Source organism: Odocoileus virginianus, chromosome 7, assembly GCF_023699985.2.
Source record: "Odocoileus virginianus isolate 20LAN1187 ecotype Illinois chromosome 7, Ovbor_1.2, whole genome shotgun sequence".
NCBI classification, from domain to species: Eukaryota; Metazoa; Chordata; class Mammalia; order Artiodactyla; family Cervidae; genus Odocoileus; species Odocoileus virginianus.
In genome coordinates this window covers 43,337,154-43,352,729 of record NC_069680.1, presented here as the reverse complement: position 1 = coordinate 43,352,729, position 15,576 = coordinate 43,337,154, and the positions used below count along the sequence as shown (strand labels likewise).

The following is a 15,576-nucleotide window of genomic DNA, read 5'->3' as shown; positions in this document are numbered from 1 at the left end:
TGTGGAACTGACCCCAGGCTAAGGGGAGTTTCCTCAGCCAGACTTTATTTCTTTCTACGGATGCCCTTCAGGCAGTGACTAACTGATATAAGAATGCAAAAAAGCTAGCTCCCTAACTTCAAGGTGGGACCCTGTCTGCAGTGCAATTCAGGAATCCATAAACCCTCTGAGACAACATTGTATTAGCTGAGTCTCATCCTTCTTTAGCGCCTTCCCCTGCCTTCCCCTCTTGTCCACATTACCTTCTCATGAAAGTATTCCAATCAATAAATTACATGCACCTATATTCTTGTCTCAGGGCTGCTTCTAGAGAACTCTAAGGTACTTATTATATTTTAAAATTATCTTTAAGTCTTTTATTAGAAAAACTGAGTCAAGCCCTGAGGAATGATTACAATAATTAATGTCAAAATTCTCTGCCTGGTAGATGTGACCTCTATAAGGATCAAACATTATATTGGTAGAGGCTGGTCAAAATTAATGAATTTTCTCTGAAATGTACCATAATGTTCAAAATGAGAACTTGATAGGGTGTCCTAAAATATGAAAAACAATTTTTTCAAGGACAAAATCTAAGGAGAAAAGACAAATTCTCTGTTTTTTTTTTTTTTTTTGCAACAGTTAGACAAATAAGAAAAGTAGTTGGTTACATATTGTGCTAGTAAGTGATACATCTAGAATTACTAATATGACCCTAGTGACAAATTCTAGTGCTTTTTTCAGCGTCTCATTCTGCTGACAGTAGTGTACATAGTAGTGGAGTAAAGAGCCATGAGACTGCTACCAAACTTTTCAAACTTATCTCTTTGCTACTACTAGAGGAGAGATTCACAGGCACAAAGAAAGAAATTTTTACCAGCCAGACATCAAACCTACAGAATAAAGCTACTGTGTTTCAGAGCATTTCTAACCCCTCATTAAACAAAGAAAATTCTAGGTAACCAACAGGTATGAGTATGGTGATCTACAAAGAAAACTTGGGGGAGCAATGTGTGTTCCACCTTCCTTTAAAACCACTCTGAACAGGAAGCTAGAGATAGCTTCCTGGGGCATATAGAGATATGCATGAGAAGTTAACTGTTCACTTAATCTCTAAACCCTTTTCCTGTCCTAAACTCACTGAGAAGAAATGAAGTTAAGAGCTTCAGATAATCACCAGTTTATCTTGAACTGAGCTTTACCTGAATTGTTTTCACTGTTTGTCTTCCCATAGGGAATTCTATAAAGGCTAAGGATATAACCATCTTCAGTTGTAATATCATACTCTTCATCTGGGTAGCCCCAGTAGGAAATAATTTGACTCTAGATAAGGAAAAAGCAAACCTTTTAGAATAAGACTGTTAGTGAATTAACATAACCTAATTAAATCTAACCTAATCCCATGGATAGAGGAGCCTGGAGGGCTATAATCCTTGGGGTCACAAAGAGTAGGACATGACTGACTAACACACACAAACACACATTAATGTAATAATGAATCTTTGTATTCTCAATGTTAAGCTTATGCATTTTTTATTTTCACTAATTCACTGATTAATTCAGTAATAAATATTTATAGAACATTTACTAAGCATCAATCTGATATACCAGGGGTTCATAGATAAATAAAACAACAACAACAAAAAATTAAAACCCCTGCATTCAAGGAGATATCTCAAGAACTAACCCATTATTTTTTTTTTCTGACTGCTAATCATAGTTTTATCTACATACCAATATACAATTTTAAAATATGTTTACCCACAAGTGTTTGTCTATATATATAGCTAAGAATATATACATATGTGGAATTTGTTATGTAAATGCATATATAGAATAGAGAAATGATATGTTTATGCATATTTTCATTTCAGACACAGAGTAAAGCAGAAAGGGAAACTGTAAGCTATAGGAAAGCAGATGAGGAATATTAGTTGGCCCATATTCAAAATACATGAATGCAGAGATATAAACTGACTGTAGATCTATTCAAATAAGACCCCTCAAAACTGAAGAGTAACATTCCCTGTTACTTTATCAGCTTAGCATTTATGTCCTAGCAACTTACAATATTCATACTTGCTTCAGGGTTCACAGATCTTTGTTTTCTAAAGGCACCACGAGTAGTTCCAAGAATTAGGATGAAAGACATCACCTTGAAAAGGTACCACATTTGGAATCTACACGTAAAAAGATTTTAATAATATTAAAATTGCAGCAATTAATACTATTTAACTGCTTAAATAATTCTGTGAGGTAGGGAATATTACAATTTTCAGATGACAAAACAGAGGCTCTGAAAAATTAAATAAACCTGTCTAAGGATATACAATGTATAACTGGCAATCACGGTTCAGATTCAGGCCTGCTTAACTCCAAAATCCATGCTTTTCCAACTACTCTATTCTGTAGCACAAATTCCCTCTTTAAAGTCTTCTTAATAGTATTGCTTAGCTCAGTTTTAAGAGTTTTACTATATACTGCAGGTTAACTAATATAATTGATATTACTGATATAATAATACTCTTACCAGACTATTATTTATTTAAAGCATGTTTAAAGGTTTTTGGGTTTGGGAGAGGGAAAGGGGACTCATGTGAAGATTAGAAAGCTTGCATAGCTTACATTCAGCCTCTCAGGGTTTGGATTTTATTTTGTTTACAGAAATATGACTTGGAGTTTGAGTAACAAAATTCTGGAAAGCCAGACACATAAATCATTTCATGAAAACTGAGAAACCAGGGAATCACAGAGGTCACCATCCAGATTTTCTCCCCAGACCTTGATTTACCAATTTCATGAGCCTTGTAAAATGAGCCAGACACTGTACCTGAAAAGATATTATGAGGCATTTATAAAACTCCCAACTACACAACTTGTAAACTGTGTGACTTAAAGCAAGTTACTTACCCTCTCTGAGCATGTTTTCCTACTTAAAAAGTGTAAATAATGCCTACTTCTCAGGTTTGTTATAAAACTTAAATTTGATAAATGTGATGTGATGCTTTTTTAATGTAATACTTTATTTTCTTGGGCTCCAAAATTATTTGGAGATTTGCAGATGGTGACTGCAGCCATGAAATTAAAAGACAGTTTCTCCTTGGAAGAAAAGCTATTACCAGCCTAGATAGCATATTAAAAAGCAGAGACATTACTTTAACAACAAAGGTTCATTTAGTTAAAGCTATGGTTTTTTCCAGTAGTCAAGTATTGATGTGAGAGTTGGACCATAAAGAAAGCTTTTGAACTGTACTGTTGGAGAAGACTCTTGAGAGTCCCTTGGATTGCAAGATCAAACCAGTCAATCCTAAAGGAAATCAGTTCTAGTTATTGATTGGAAGGACTGATGCTAAAGCTGAAGCTCCAGTACTTTGGCCACCTGATGTGAAGAACTGATTCACTGGAAAAGACCCTGATGCTGGGAAAGATTGAAGGCAGGAGGAGAAGGGGAAGACAGAGGATGAGATGGTTGGATGGCATCACTGATGGGATGGACATGAGTTTGAGCAAGCTCTGGGAGTTGGTTATGGATAGGAAAGCCTGGTGTGCTGCAGTCCATGGGCCCACAAAGAGTTGGACAAGACTGAGCAACTGAACTGTAATATAATACTAGTCATATAACTAACATTTAATACATATTAGACCATCTTAAGAGAACAAACAAAACACTAGAAATTCAGGAAAATAATTTGCATGCAAACAGTTGCTATATCTTATATATATGTTACGCATTGGAGAAGGAAATGGCAACACACTCCAGTAGAACACTGGCGAATCCCATGGGGGAGCCTGGTGGGCTGACGTCTATGGGCTTGCACAGAGTCGGACACGACTGAAGTGACTTCGCTGCAGCATATATATGTTAAGCTAATCTCCAGTGCAATATTTAATAACTTGGTACAAATTAGGTGGATATGTAATTGAAACTGTATAGTTTCTTTTAATTTAAAGCTTTGATTTATGGAGACTGAACATCTCACCTTTGGTCCAGAGGTTTGCATTATATTTGGCCTAATATCTGTGCTTTTCACTGAAGACAGAAAGCAAATTTTAGAACAGTATTACCAAACTTTTTACCAAAGAGAGAGAAACCTGCTAATTTAAGTGCATAAGAAAAAAAGTTATAACACTTGTGGTCACAGCAGTGTTATACAAAGTGTTATGTAAACAGTGTTATGTAAAATGGCAACAACAACAAAAACTTCAAAGACTATTTTGTTGATACTGATAAACTCTGAGTTGCTTTTCATCTCAAATTGAATTTGATATTGATGTTACTAAGTTAACATGAGTTTTCAAATATACTTTGGACCTATGCAATTTTTATACTGGTATTCTGCTTAAAAGTTAAATCAATCCATCTAAAAATATTGGAAATAATTTTGTCAAAGTAGATAAAAATATATAAGAAATATTACTTATCAATAGTCAATTCAGTTACTGAGATTTTAAAATATATTCAGAGCAATTTGGGTACTTGAAACTACTCTTTTAAGTATAAATTTTATGGAATCTAAACACATTAAGTGTCTGATAAAAAATTTAGCTCTCAAATTGAAATTTTTTAGGAGTAAAAGACATACCAATTTTTAAAGGCTTAGTATGAAGGAGTTTTAAAATCTATCAATGATTTTTTAAATGCTGATGTTTTAAAATGATCATTTGAATACAGTGGACCACTATTTATTAAATTTATAGAGATACCATAGAGCTAGATGTTGTTACTAAAATATTACTTTACCTGTAAAACCTAGTATCTAATCTAGTAATTACTATTACCTCAACTTTAGTCATTAATCATAATTTTTCATCTCTGTTGGCTGGTTGGAGAAATACTATGTCATGAACTGGTGCTTTGCTTAGTGCAGGGACAAACTTTTAAAAGATGATTTTAAAGATGGAAGCGTGACAGAAGATTGAGCTTTGTGCAAGAGTAATAAATATCTTACATAATGATTTTTAAAGATTATCGCACAGTTAGCAAAAGCACTTAAACAAAATTAAACCAAAAAGCTGCATTATTAACAGCACCCATCTGTAACTAAATATAATTTTCTAAAAGTTGATTTGAGGATCAATTTTCTTCAGTTTCTGCCATTAAAATCATTAGTTTGACTTTAGATACAACCCACAACAATAAAAAACATTATGCCATACCTTTTTGCTCTTCTTGATTTTAGAGGCCTAATATATGTGTCTTCAAAGTAGTCAGTCACATATTGTGCTCCTTTTGGCAAAGGTTGCTAAATATAATCATAGATAAAGTGAAAAAATTAAAAAATGAGAACATTTAATTTCAGTGCAAAATCAAACCTGGCATTATACAAACTGGCAAAAGAAACTACAAAAAATTTTGAAAGAACACTGTTGATACTAATAAATGCTAAGTAGCTTTTCAAGTCACTTTCCCATATGCTACTCTAAATACATCCACAAAAATATCCACAAAGGTTGTTAGTGGTAGTTTCCCACTAGTGCAGTTTGTTTCTTAAATCAGAATTATTAAGACATAATTCTAACTCCCTTAAAGTGTTAAAATAGATTTCTGTTCTTCTGACTGGAAGTCACTGTAATAACATTAATGAGTAGTAAACACGCAGTCTATGAATGGTGTAAAGCAGTTCAAATATAGAAGCGACTGTCATTTCATTATTGTTGGGTTTTGAAGATTTCTCCCTATGGAAAACATAAACAAGTGCTCATTTCTTATCCTAACACATATGATAGAAAGAAAAACATTGAAGTTTGGCTTAGATTATTTAAAAATATATGTTGTAAACTCAAGAAAATCAAAAACTTTTAAGAAGTACAAAGAGTAAGTCAATAAAGAAGGTAAAACGGGTTAATAATAAACGCTCAGTTAGACCTTAAGAAGTAAAAGATCTTCAAAAAAATAAATGAAGAACAAAGAAACACAGTAGTAACCTGGTAGATTTTAATCAACAACACAATAATCATTTGTGAAAGAGTAAGTGACAGCTGCTCAGTCGTGTCCAACTCTTTGTGACCCCATGGACTTGTCCACAGAATTCTCCAGGTCAGAATACTGGAGTGGGTAGCCTTTCCCTTCTCCAGGGGATCTTCCCAACCCAGGAATCGAAGAATTATTTGTAAATGGTCTATATATACTGGTTAAACACAGAAATTGTCAGAGTGGATTAGAAAAGCAAGCTCCACTCTGTGATGTCTATAAGAAAAGTGAAAGTGAAAGTCGCTCAGTCCTGTCAGAGTCTTTGTGACCGCATGGACTATACAGTCCACGGAATTCTCCAGGCCAGAATACTGGAGTGGGTAGCCTTTCCCTTCTCCAGGGGATCTTCCCAACCCAGGGATCATACCCAAGTCTACCAAATTTCAGGGGCATTCTTTACCAGCTGAGCCACAAGGAAGGCCTATAAGAAATCTGCATTAAATACAGATTATTATTATCAACAGACAGATAGGTTGAGGAGTAAAAGTATAAAGCAAGATATACCAAAAGAAAGCTGGACTAACTATGTTGATTTCAATTACAGACTCAGAATAAGAAATATAGATAAAAAGCAAAATTTCATAACAATACGGAATCAGCTCTTAAAGAAGACATAACAATCCTAAAAGTGTATGCACCAAACAGCTCAGTGTCCGCTTAGTCCCCTCTGACTCTTTGTGGCCCTGTGGACTGTAGCGTGCCAGGCTCCTCTGTCCATAGGACTTTCCAGGCAAGAATACTAGAGCAGGTTGCCATTTCCTACTCCAGGGGATATCTCTGACCCAGGCATGAAACCTGTGTCTTTCATGTCTCCTGCATTGCAGGCAGATTCTTTACCACTTAGCCATGTGGGAAGCCTTTGCACCAAAAAACAGACTCTTAAATATATGTAAGCAAGCATTAATAGACTAAAAGGAGAAATAGAAAAATTTACCATTATATTTGGAAAATTCAACCCCTCCTTTTCAGTATTTGACAGAATGAGTAGACAGATCAGTAAAAATATAGATGACCTGGGAAATACCTAGCAATCACTTGATTTAATTGACATTTATAAAACATTCTATACAACCATAGCATAATACACATTCTTCTCAAACATACAAAAAAACATTCATCAAGATTGTGGCCAGTAGGAAAGATTTAAATTTAAAGGAATAAAATTCATACAAACTTCTTGGGCCATAACAAAATTAAAATAGCAATCAATAATAAAAGTTATCCAGAAAGTACCCAAATACTTGGAAATTAAATAATACATTTCTAAGTAACCCAGAGATTAAAGAAGAGGGACTTTTAAAAATATTCGAGAGGCTTCCCTGAGCTTCCCTGGCTCAATGATAAAGAATCTGCCTGCCAATGCAGGAGACACAGGTTTGATCCCTGGTCTGGGAAGATCCCACATTCCACATAGCAACCAAGCCCTTGTGCCACAATTATTGAGCCTGTGCTCTAGAGTCCAGGAATTGCAACTACTGAACCCATGTGCTGCAACTACTGAAGCCCACTCTCTCTGCAACAAGAGAAATCACTGCAATGAGAAGCTTATGCACTGCAACTCAGAGTACCCTTCCACACACACTCGCCACAACTAGAGAAAAGCCTGCATAGCAACGAAGACCCAGCATAGCCGAAAAGAAATAAATAGAAGTATAAAAAATATTTTAACTAACTGAAAATGAAAATACAACAGTATCAAAATTTGAGTGGTGCAGCTAAGCAATACTTAGAAGGAAATTTATAGCAATAACTACTTATGTGAGAAAATAAGAAAGGTAAGAAAAACAAGTAATTGAAGTTTTTACCTTAAAAAAGCTAGAGGGAAAAAAAAAGCAAACTAAAACTGAAATTAATAGAAGGAAAGAAATAATAAAGATTGGCAAGAAATCAAAGAAAAGGAATGAAAGACAAAGAGAGGAAATCAATGAACCAAAAGCTAATTCTTTGAAATGGTCAAAAAAAACTTTTAGCCAAGATGACCAAGAAAAAAAAAGAAAATGTAAAATACCCATATCAGGAATGAAGACAAAACAAAGTCTACTGATCCTAAAAATATTAAAATTAATTATAAGGGACTACTTAACTCTATGCTCATAAACTTGAAAACATAAATGAAATACAATAATTCCTTAAAAAGAGAAACTATTAATGTCAAAACTCACCCCCCCCCAAAAAGTGATAACTTGAATATTCCAGTATCTATTTTTTAAATTAAATGTATAGCTTAAAAACCTTCTGAAAAAGAAAAATCCAAGTCAGATAGTTTCACTGCCAAATTTCACCAAATATTAAAAAAAAAATTCTTTACAGTCTCTTCCAGAAAATAAAAGAGAACGGTATCCTTTCCAATTAATTTTTAAAAAAATTTTATTGGCGTATAATTGATTTCCTTCCCAATTAATTGTATGAGGTCACATTATGAAAGAAGAAAACTATAGACCAATTTCTCCCATACATACAGATTCCAAGACTCTCACCAAAATATTATAAAAATAAATCCAGCAATATATTGAAAAAAATATATCTCAGTCTAGTGGGGTTCACCCCACAAACAAAAGACTGATTCAACATTCAAATATCAGTTAGTGTCATTTACCATATTAACAGGTTAAAGTGCAAAAAAAAAAACCAAAAACCTCAGAAAATGCATAAAAGTGTTTGACTAAGTTAATCATTTAGTCGTAAAACTTCTCAACAAATTATATGTAGAAAGAAACTTCCTTAAACTAATAAAGGCCATTTATGAAAAGTCTACAGTTCTAATCATACTTGGTGAAAGATTGAATGCTTTCTTGATAAGAATTAGGAGCAAGAAAAGAGGTCCTTTCTGTCCACTTCTATTCAACATTGTACTTAAAGTCCTAGCCAGTGCAATTAAGCAAGAAAAAAAAAAGGCATATCTGATTACCTATGTAGAAAATCCCAAAGAAACTATGTATACTTTAAAAATTTCCTACAAAATAAGTGATTTTTAAAGGATTAAAGATAAAAGATAATATAGAAGAGTCAACAATAAACACTTGGAATTTGAAATTTTAAAAATCCCAATTATAATAGCACTTTCCTCTCCCTCGTAAATGGCTAAATCTAAAAGCCCAATTAAAAGAGATTGTCAGATTGGATAAAAAGGAAGGCTACCCTCAAGAAATTTGCTTTAAAGATAGAGGCATAACTATAGTAAAACTCTAAAGGGGGAAAATAATATAACAAACTAATACTAATCAAAAGGAAGCTATATTAATATCAGGCAGTACAGATTTTAAAGGAAAATATAACCAGTGATAAATAGGGCAATTTCAAAATGATAAACAGATCAATCCATCTCTCTCTAAAAAGAGAGTCAGGAGTCAAAAACCCAGACCTGATAAATCTGTAAGGAGAAAGACATGTATTTATATCCTCATTTACAGTTAGAGATATTAATTTATAACTGATAGGGCACATATATAGAAAATCAGTAAGGATTTAGAAGGGCTGAACAAAACAATTCTTATTAAAATTGAAGGCATTTTCATAGAAATTAAGGTCTTTTTAGACAGTATATGGAAATGGTGAGAACCTCAAAGAGTCAAAATAATTTTGAAAAAGAACATAATTGGAATATTCACAGTACCAAATTCAAGACTTATTTATTGTAAGGCTGAAGTTATCAATCGAGTGTGGCACTGGCAGAACAAGATATATAAATGGATGAGAACAGAGTTTAGGATAGATCTACATTTCCATGGTCAATTAATTCTCAACAGAGATGCAAAGGCAATTCAGTCTAAACCACACAGTGCAAAACAAATATTCACATGCAAAGGTATGAACTTTGATTCACATCTAACATCAAATACAAAAATTAACTTAAAAAGGACCATAGACCTACAAATCTGGAAAACTCAGCAGTGGTCACAGGATTGGAAAAGGTCAGTTTTCATTCCAATCCCAAAGAAAGGCAATGCCAAAGGATGTTCAAACTACTGCACAATTGCACTCATCTCACACGCTAGCAAAGTCATGCTCAAAATTCTCCAAGCCAGGCTTCAACAGTACATGAACCATGTGCTTCCAGATGTTCAAGATGGATTTAGAAAAGGCAGAGTAACCAGAGATCAAATTGTCAACATCTGCTGGATCATCAAAAAAAGCAAGAGAATTCCAGAAAAACATCTACTTTTGCTTTATTGACTATGCCAAAGTCTTTGACCATGTGGACCACAACAAACTGTGGAATATTCTTCAAGAGATGGAAATACCAGACCACCTGACCTGCCTCCTGAGAAATCTGTATGCAGGTCTGGAAGCAACAGTTAGAACTAGACATGGAACAACATACTGGTTCCAAATACAGAAAGGAGTACATCAAGGCTGTATGTTGTCTTCCTGCTTATTTAACTTATATGCAGAGTACATCATGAGAAATGCAAGACTGGATGAAGCACAAGCTGGAAGATTGCCGGGAGAACTATCAATCACCTCAGATATGCAGGCGACACCACCCTTAGAGCAGAAAGTGAAGAACTAAAGAGCCTCTTGATGAAGGTGAAAGAGGAGAGTGAAAAAGTTGGCTTAAAGCTCAACGTTCAGAAAACTAAGATCATGGCATCTGGTCCCATCACTTCATGGCAAATAGATGGGGAAACAATGGAAACAGAGAGACTTTATTTTGGGGGGCTCCAAAATCACTGCAGATGGTGACTGCAGCCATGAAATTAAAAGACACTTGCTCCTTGGAAGAAAAGCTATGACCAACCTAGACAGCATATTAAAAAGCAGAGACATTACTTTACAACAAACGTCCATCTAGTCAAAGCTATCGTTTTTCCAGTAGTCATGTATGGATGTGAGAGTTGGACTATAAACAAAGCTGAGCACCAAAGACTTGATGCTTTTGAGCTGTCGTGTTGGAGATGACTCTTGAGAGTCCTTTGGACTGCAAGGAGATCCAACCAGTCCATCTTAAAGGAAATCAGTCCTGAATATTCACTGGAAGGACTGATGCTGAAGCTGAAACTCCAGTACTTTAGCCATCTGATGCGAAGAAGCAACTCTTTGGAAAAGACCCTGATGCTGGGAAAGATTGAAGGTGGGAGGAGAAGGGGACAAGAGAGGATGAGATGGTTGGATGGCATCACCAATGTGATGGACATGAGTTTGAGTAGGCTCCGGGAGTTGGTGATGGACAGGGAAGTCTGGCATGCTGCAGTCCATGGGGTCGCAAAGAGTCAGACATGACTGAGTGACTGAACTGAACTGAATAACACTATAAAACTTCTGGAAGAAAACATAAGAGAAAAGTCTTCATTACCTTGAAGTATAAATCCAGTATTTCTTTGATGGAAGACAATAAGTAGAAACCATATAAGCTAAAAATGGATAAATTAAGGATATCTGCACTTGGAAAGATGCTGATAATATAATTAATAGAAGTCATAGACAGGAAGAAAGCATTTGCTAGTCACACATTTTATTTGTATCCAAAATATATAATAAACTCTGTAAATTCAGTGATAAGAAAATAAACTACCCAATTTATTTAATAGGTAGAAACTTTGAACAGACACTTCACAAAAGTAGCTATATGAATGGCAAATGACCACATGAAAAAATGGTCAATATCAAACATCATTGGAGAAATTAAAATTAAAACCTTACTGTAATGGCATCACACACTTAGAATGGCTAAAGTTGAAAGGATTGATCATATTCAATGATACTAAGAATGAAGAATAAATAGAATCTTCAAATGGTCCTGTTAGAATGTAAAATGATAAAGTCATTTTGGGAAACAGTTTCACTTGATAGTTACTTTCAAAGTTGAACACATCTACCATATAACCAGACTATTCCACCCCCAGATATTTACACGAGATAAATGAAAGCCAGTGTTCATATAAAGACTTGTAAAATATTCATAGCAGCTTTATTTTTAGAAACAACCCAAATGTTCATCAGGAGGTGAACAGATAAACATACTGTGACATATCCATATAAAGAAATATCATGTATCCATAAAAAGAAACGAACTGACACATTCGACAACATGAATTTCAAAATAATCATGCCAAATAAAGTCAATGAAAACAATACAAATAACAATAAAATAATAACATTTGTAGAAACAGTATTTTTTTTACCACAATTGTATGAAATTAGAAATCAACTACAGAAAGAAAACCAGGAAAAGAACAAACACATGGAGACTAAACAACAGGCTATTTAAAAAATGAATTCAAAGAGGAAATAAGAAAATGCCTCAAGACAAATCAAAATGGAAACAAAATTTTCCAAAATCTATGGGATGCCGCCAAAAGCAGGTATAAGAGGGAAGTTCACATATATACACATACTTTACTATATACCTGAAACTAACAGTGTTGTGCATTAGCCATACTTCAATAAAAATTTAAATTACATTAAGGAATAAGATAAAATAGCTCCATGGGGCTATTCATCTTGATTTTATGCCATCTAAATACTGTTAGAAATGCCATTAATGATTATGTAAATTATCAATGAAATAAATAAGGACAGAAAGTGCTGTGAATCACATTATCAGATATTCTTTGTTCACTGACATTGTATTTTATATCATTATAATAATATTATATCATAGAAAAGAACTCTCTGAGAAAATATGTTTAATATTGATATCACCCCACTGAATTACCATTCAGCCTATCTTCCTTTAAGTATTATCCTCAAAAGTCTTGGATATCTTCTAGGCAAAGAGTTAGTGAACTCTCAGTCTTTGAGAATTCTAATTTGGATTCCAGTTGCCAAAGATACTGTATTGAACATGATGATATTTATGTCCTCTTGGTGCTTAAATTCTAGTGAGAGAAAAACTAAACTAAATAAACAATAAATAGTTAAACAAGTAAAAAGCAAGTTCACTTCTAAAGGTAATTAAGTGATATTAAGAAAATAGGTTAATGCAAAAGAGGGTCACTGGGTGGCTATTTTAGGTCAAGTGATTAGAGAAGACCTCATTTAGGTAACTTTTAAGCTGGACTTGAATGATCAGGAGGAGCCATTGCAGAAAACTGGGAAGAAGTGAAGGCAAAATGCCAAGGTGAATATGAAGAGTAAGTGTAAGTCCATCTGGCCCAGCTGTTTTACAGTACTGCCTTCTCTAGGTCACTGAGTCACTCACACCTCTCTCAGAGAGGTACACCAGAGCTAGTAGCCAGCCATGCGCCCACACAACCTTAGCTATAGCTCTGAAGTAATATAATCCATCTTGGAGATTAGGACTGTAGGTGGGGAGGGTGGCTCTGTCACTCCCTGAAGACAAAAAGTGACAAGAAATCACAAACCACCATGGCTACTTCTACTGAATGGTCATAACATTCCCAAATTTTGGATAACTTTTTAAAAAGGATACTGTTGATCATGGGGAAAAGAAAAAGAGAGTGAAGAATTAATGCAAATTCACAACTACTGGCAACACAAGTCAGAAAGTATACCTTATACTCAAGAACAACATAAGCAAATGTTTCTCACTTCCGCAGATAAGTGGAAAATCTGAGGATATACTCATGGAACTAGAATAACTCAACTTAGTTGTGAAAGTGAAAGTGTTAATAGCTCAGTATCCAGCTCTTTGTGATCCCATGAACTGCAGCTTGCCGGGTTCCTCTGTCCATGGAATACTCCAGGCAAGAATACTGGAGTGGGTAGCCATTCCCTTCTCCAGAGGGTCTTCCCAACCCAGGGATCAAACCTGGGTCTTCCACATTGCAGTCAGATTCTTTACTGTCTGAGCCATCAGAGTAGCCCCAGCTTAGTAGCACAAGACATATAAAGACTACCAAGATCTGTATTTCTGTCTTTCTAAATACAGAAATATAGATCAATGGAACAGAGTAGAAAGCCCAGAGATAAATCCACGTACTTATGGACACCTTATCGTCAACAAAGGAGGCAAGGATATACAATGAAAAAAGACAACCTCTTTAACAAGTGGTGCTGGGAAAACTGGTCAACCACTTGTAAAAGAATGAAACTAGAACACTTTCTAACACCATACACAAAAATAAACTCAAAATGGATTAAAGATCTAAATGTAAGACCAGAAACTATCAAACTCCTAGAGGAGAACATAGGCAAAACACTCTCCGACATAAATCACAGCAGGATCCTCTATGATCCACCTCCCAGAATATTGGAAATAAAAGCAAAAATAAACAAATGGGACCTAATGAAACTTAAAAGCTTTTGCACAACAATGGAAACTATAAGCAAGGTGAAAAGACAGCCTTCAGAATGGGAGAAAATAATAGCATATGAAAAAACAGACAAAGGACTAATCTCAAAAATATACAAGCAACTCCTGCAGCTCAATTCCAGAAAAATAAATGACCCAGTCAAAAAATGGGCCAAAAAACAAACAGACATTTCTCCAAAGAAGACATACAGATGGCTAACAAACACATGAAAAGATGCTCCACATCACTCATTATCAGAGAAATGCAAATCAAAACCACAATGAGGTACCATTACACCAGTCAGGATGGCTGCTATCCAAAAGTCTACAAGCAATAAATGCTGGAGAGGGTGTGGAGAAAAGGGAACCCTCTTACACTGTTGGTGGGAATGCAAACTAGTACAGCTGCTATGGAGAACAGTGTGGAGATTCCTTAAAAAACTGGAAATAGAACTGCCATATGACCCAGCAATCCCACTTCTGGGCATACACACCAAGGAAACCAGATCTGAAAGAGACACGTGCACCCCAATGTTCATCGCAGCACTGTTTATAATAGCCAGGACATGGAAGCAACCTAGATGTCCATCAGCAGATGAATGGATAAGGAAGCAATGATACATATACACTATGGAATATTATTCAGCCATTAAAAAGAATTCATTTGAATCAGTTCTAATGAGATGGATGAAACTGGATCCCATTATACAGAGTGAAGTAAGCCAGAAAGATAAAGACCAATACAGTATACTAATGCATATATATGGAATTTTAAAAAATGGTAACGATAACCCTATATGCAAAACAGAAAAAGAGACACAGATGTACAGAACAGACTTTTGGACTCTGTAGGAGAAGGCGAGGGTGGGATGTTCTGAGATAACAGCATTGAAACAAGTATACTATCAAGGGTGAAACAGATCACCAGCCCAGGTTGGATGCATGAGACAAGTGCTCAGGGCTGGTGCACTGGGAAGACCCAGAGGGATGGGATGCAGAGGGATGTGGGAGGGGAGATCGGGATGGGGAACACATGTAAATCCATGGCTGATTCATGTCAATGTATGGCAAAAACCACTACAATAAAAACAAAAAAATTCATTAAAAACAACTGAAAAAAAAAGACTACCAAGATAAGATATAAACATAGACTTGAGAAATATCACTGAATACTTTTTAAAAAACAATTGTTGGCACATACATGATTTACAATGTTGTGTTAGTTTCAGGCATACAGCAAAGTGAATCAGTTACACATATACCTATATCTGCTCTTTTTATTTTAAGATTCTTTTCCCATATAGGGCACTGTGCAGTATTGAGTAGAGTTCCCTGAGTTTTACAGCAGGTTCTTCCAGGTTATCTATTTTATATATAGTAGTGACTGAATATTTTTATGCCAATTAGTTGAACTTTAATCTGTATGAGACTG

At 35.0% G+C, this 15,576-nt stretch overlaps 1 protein-coding gene across 1 annotated transcript in view; it reads right to left on the bottom strand.

Annotated features, from left to right (window-relative positions):
• Positions 1-14,007, bottom strand: part of LIPJ (lipase family member J) — a 33,609-nt gene extending 19,602 nt beyond the window's left edge. The window contains exons 1-4 of the mRNA XM_020879818.2: positions 12,606-14,007; positions 5,137-5,222; positions 2,048-2,159; positions 1,182-1,302 (exon numbers count right to left, since the gene is read on the bottom strand). Of these exons, the coding sequence (XP_020735477.2) occupies positions 1,182-1,302; positions 2,048-2,159; positions 5,137-5,222; positions 12,606-12,608 (322 nt within the window). The 5' untranslated portion in view covers positions 12,609-14,007. The remainder of the gene's footprint in view (positions 1-1,181; positions 1,303-2,047; positions 2,160-5,136; positions 5,223-12,605) is intronic.
• Between the last annotated feature and the right edge of the window lie 1,569 nt (positions 14,008-15,576).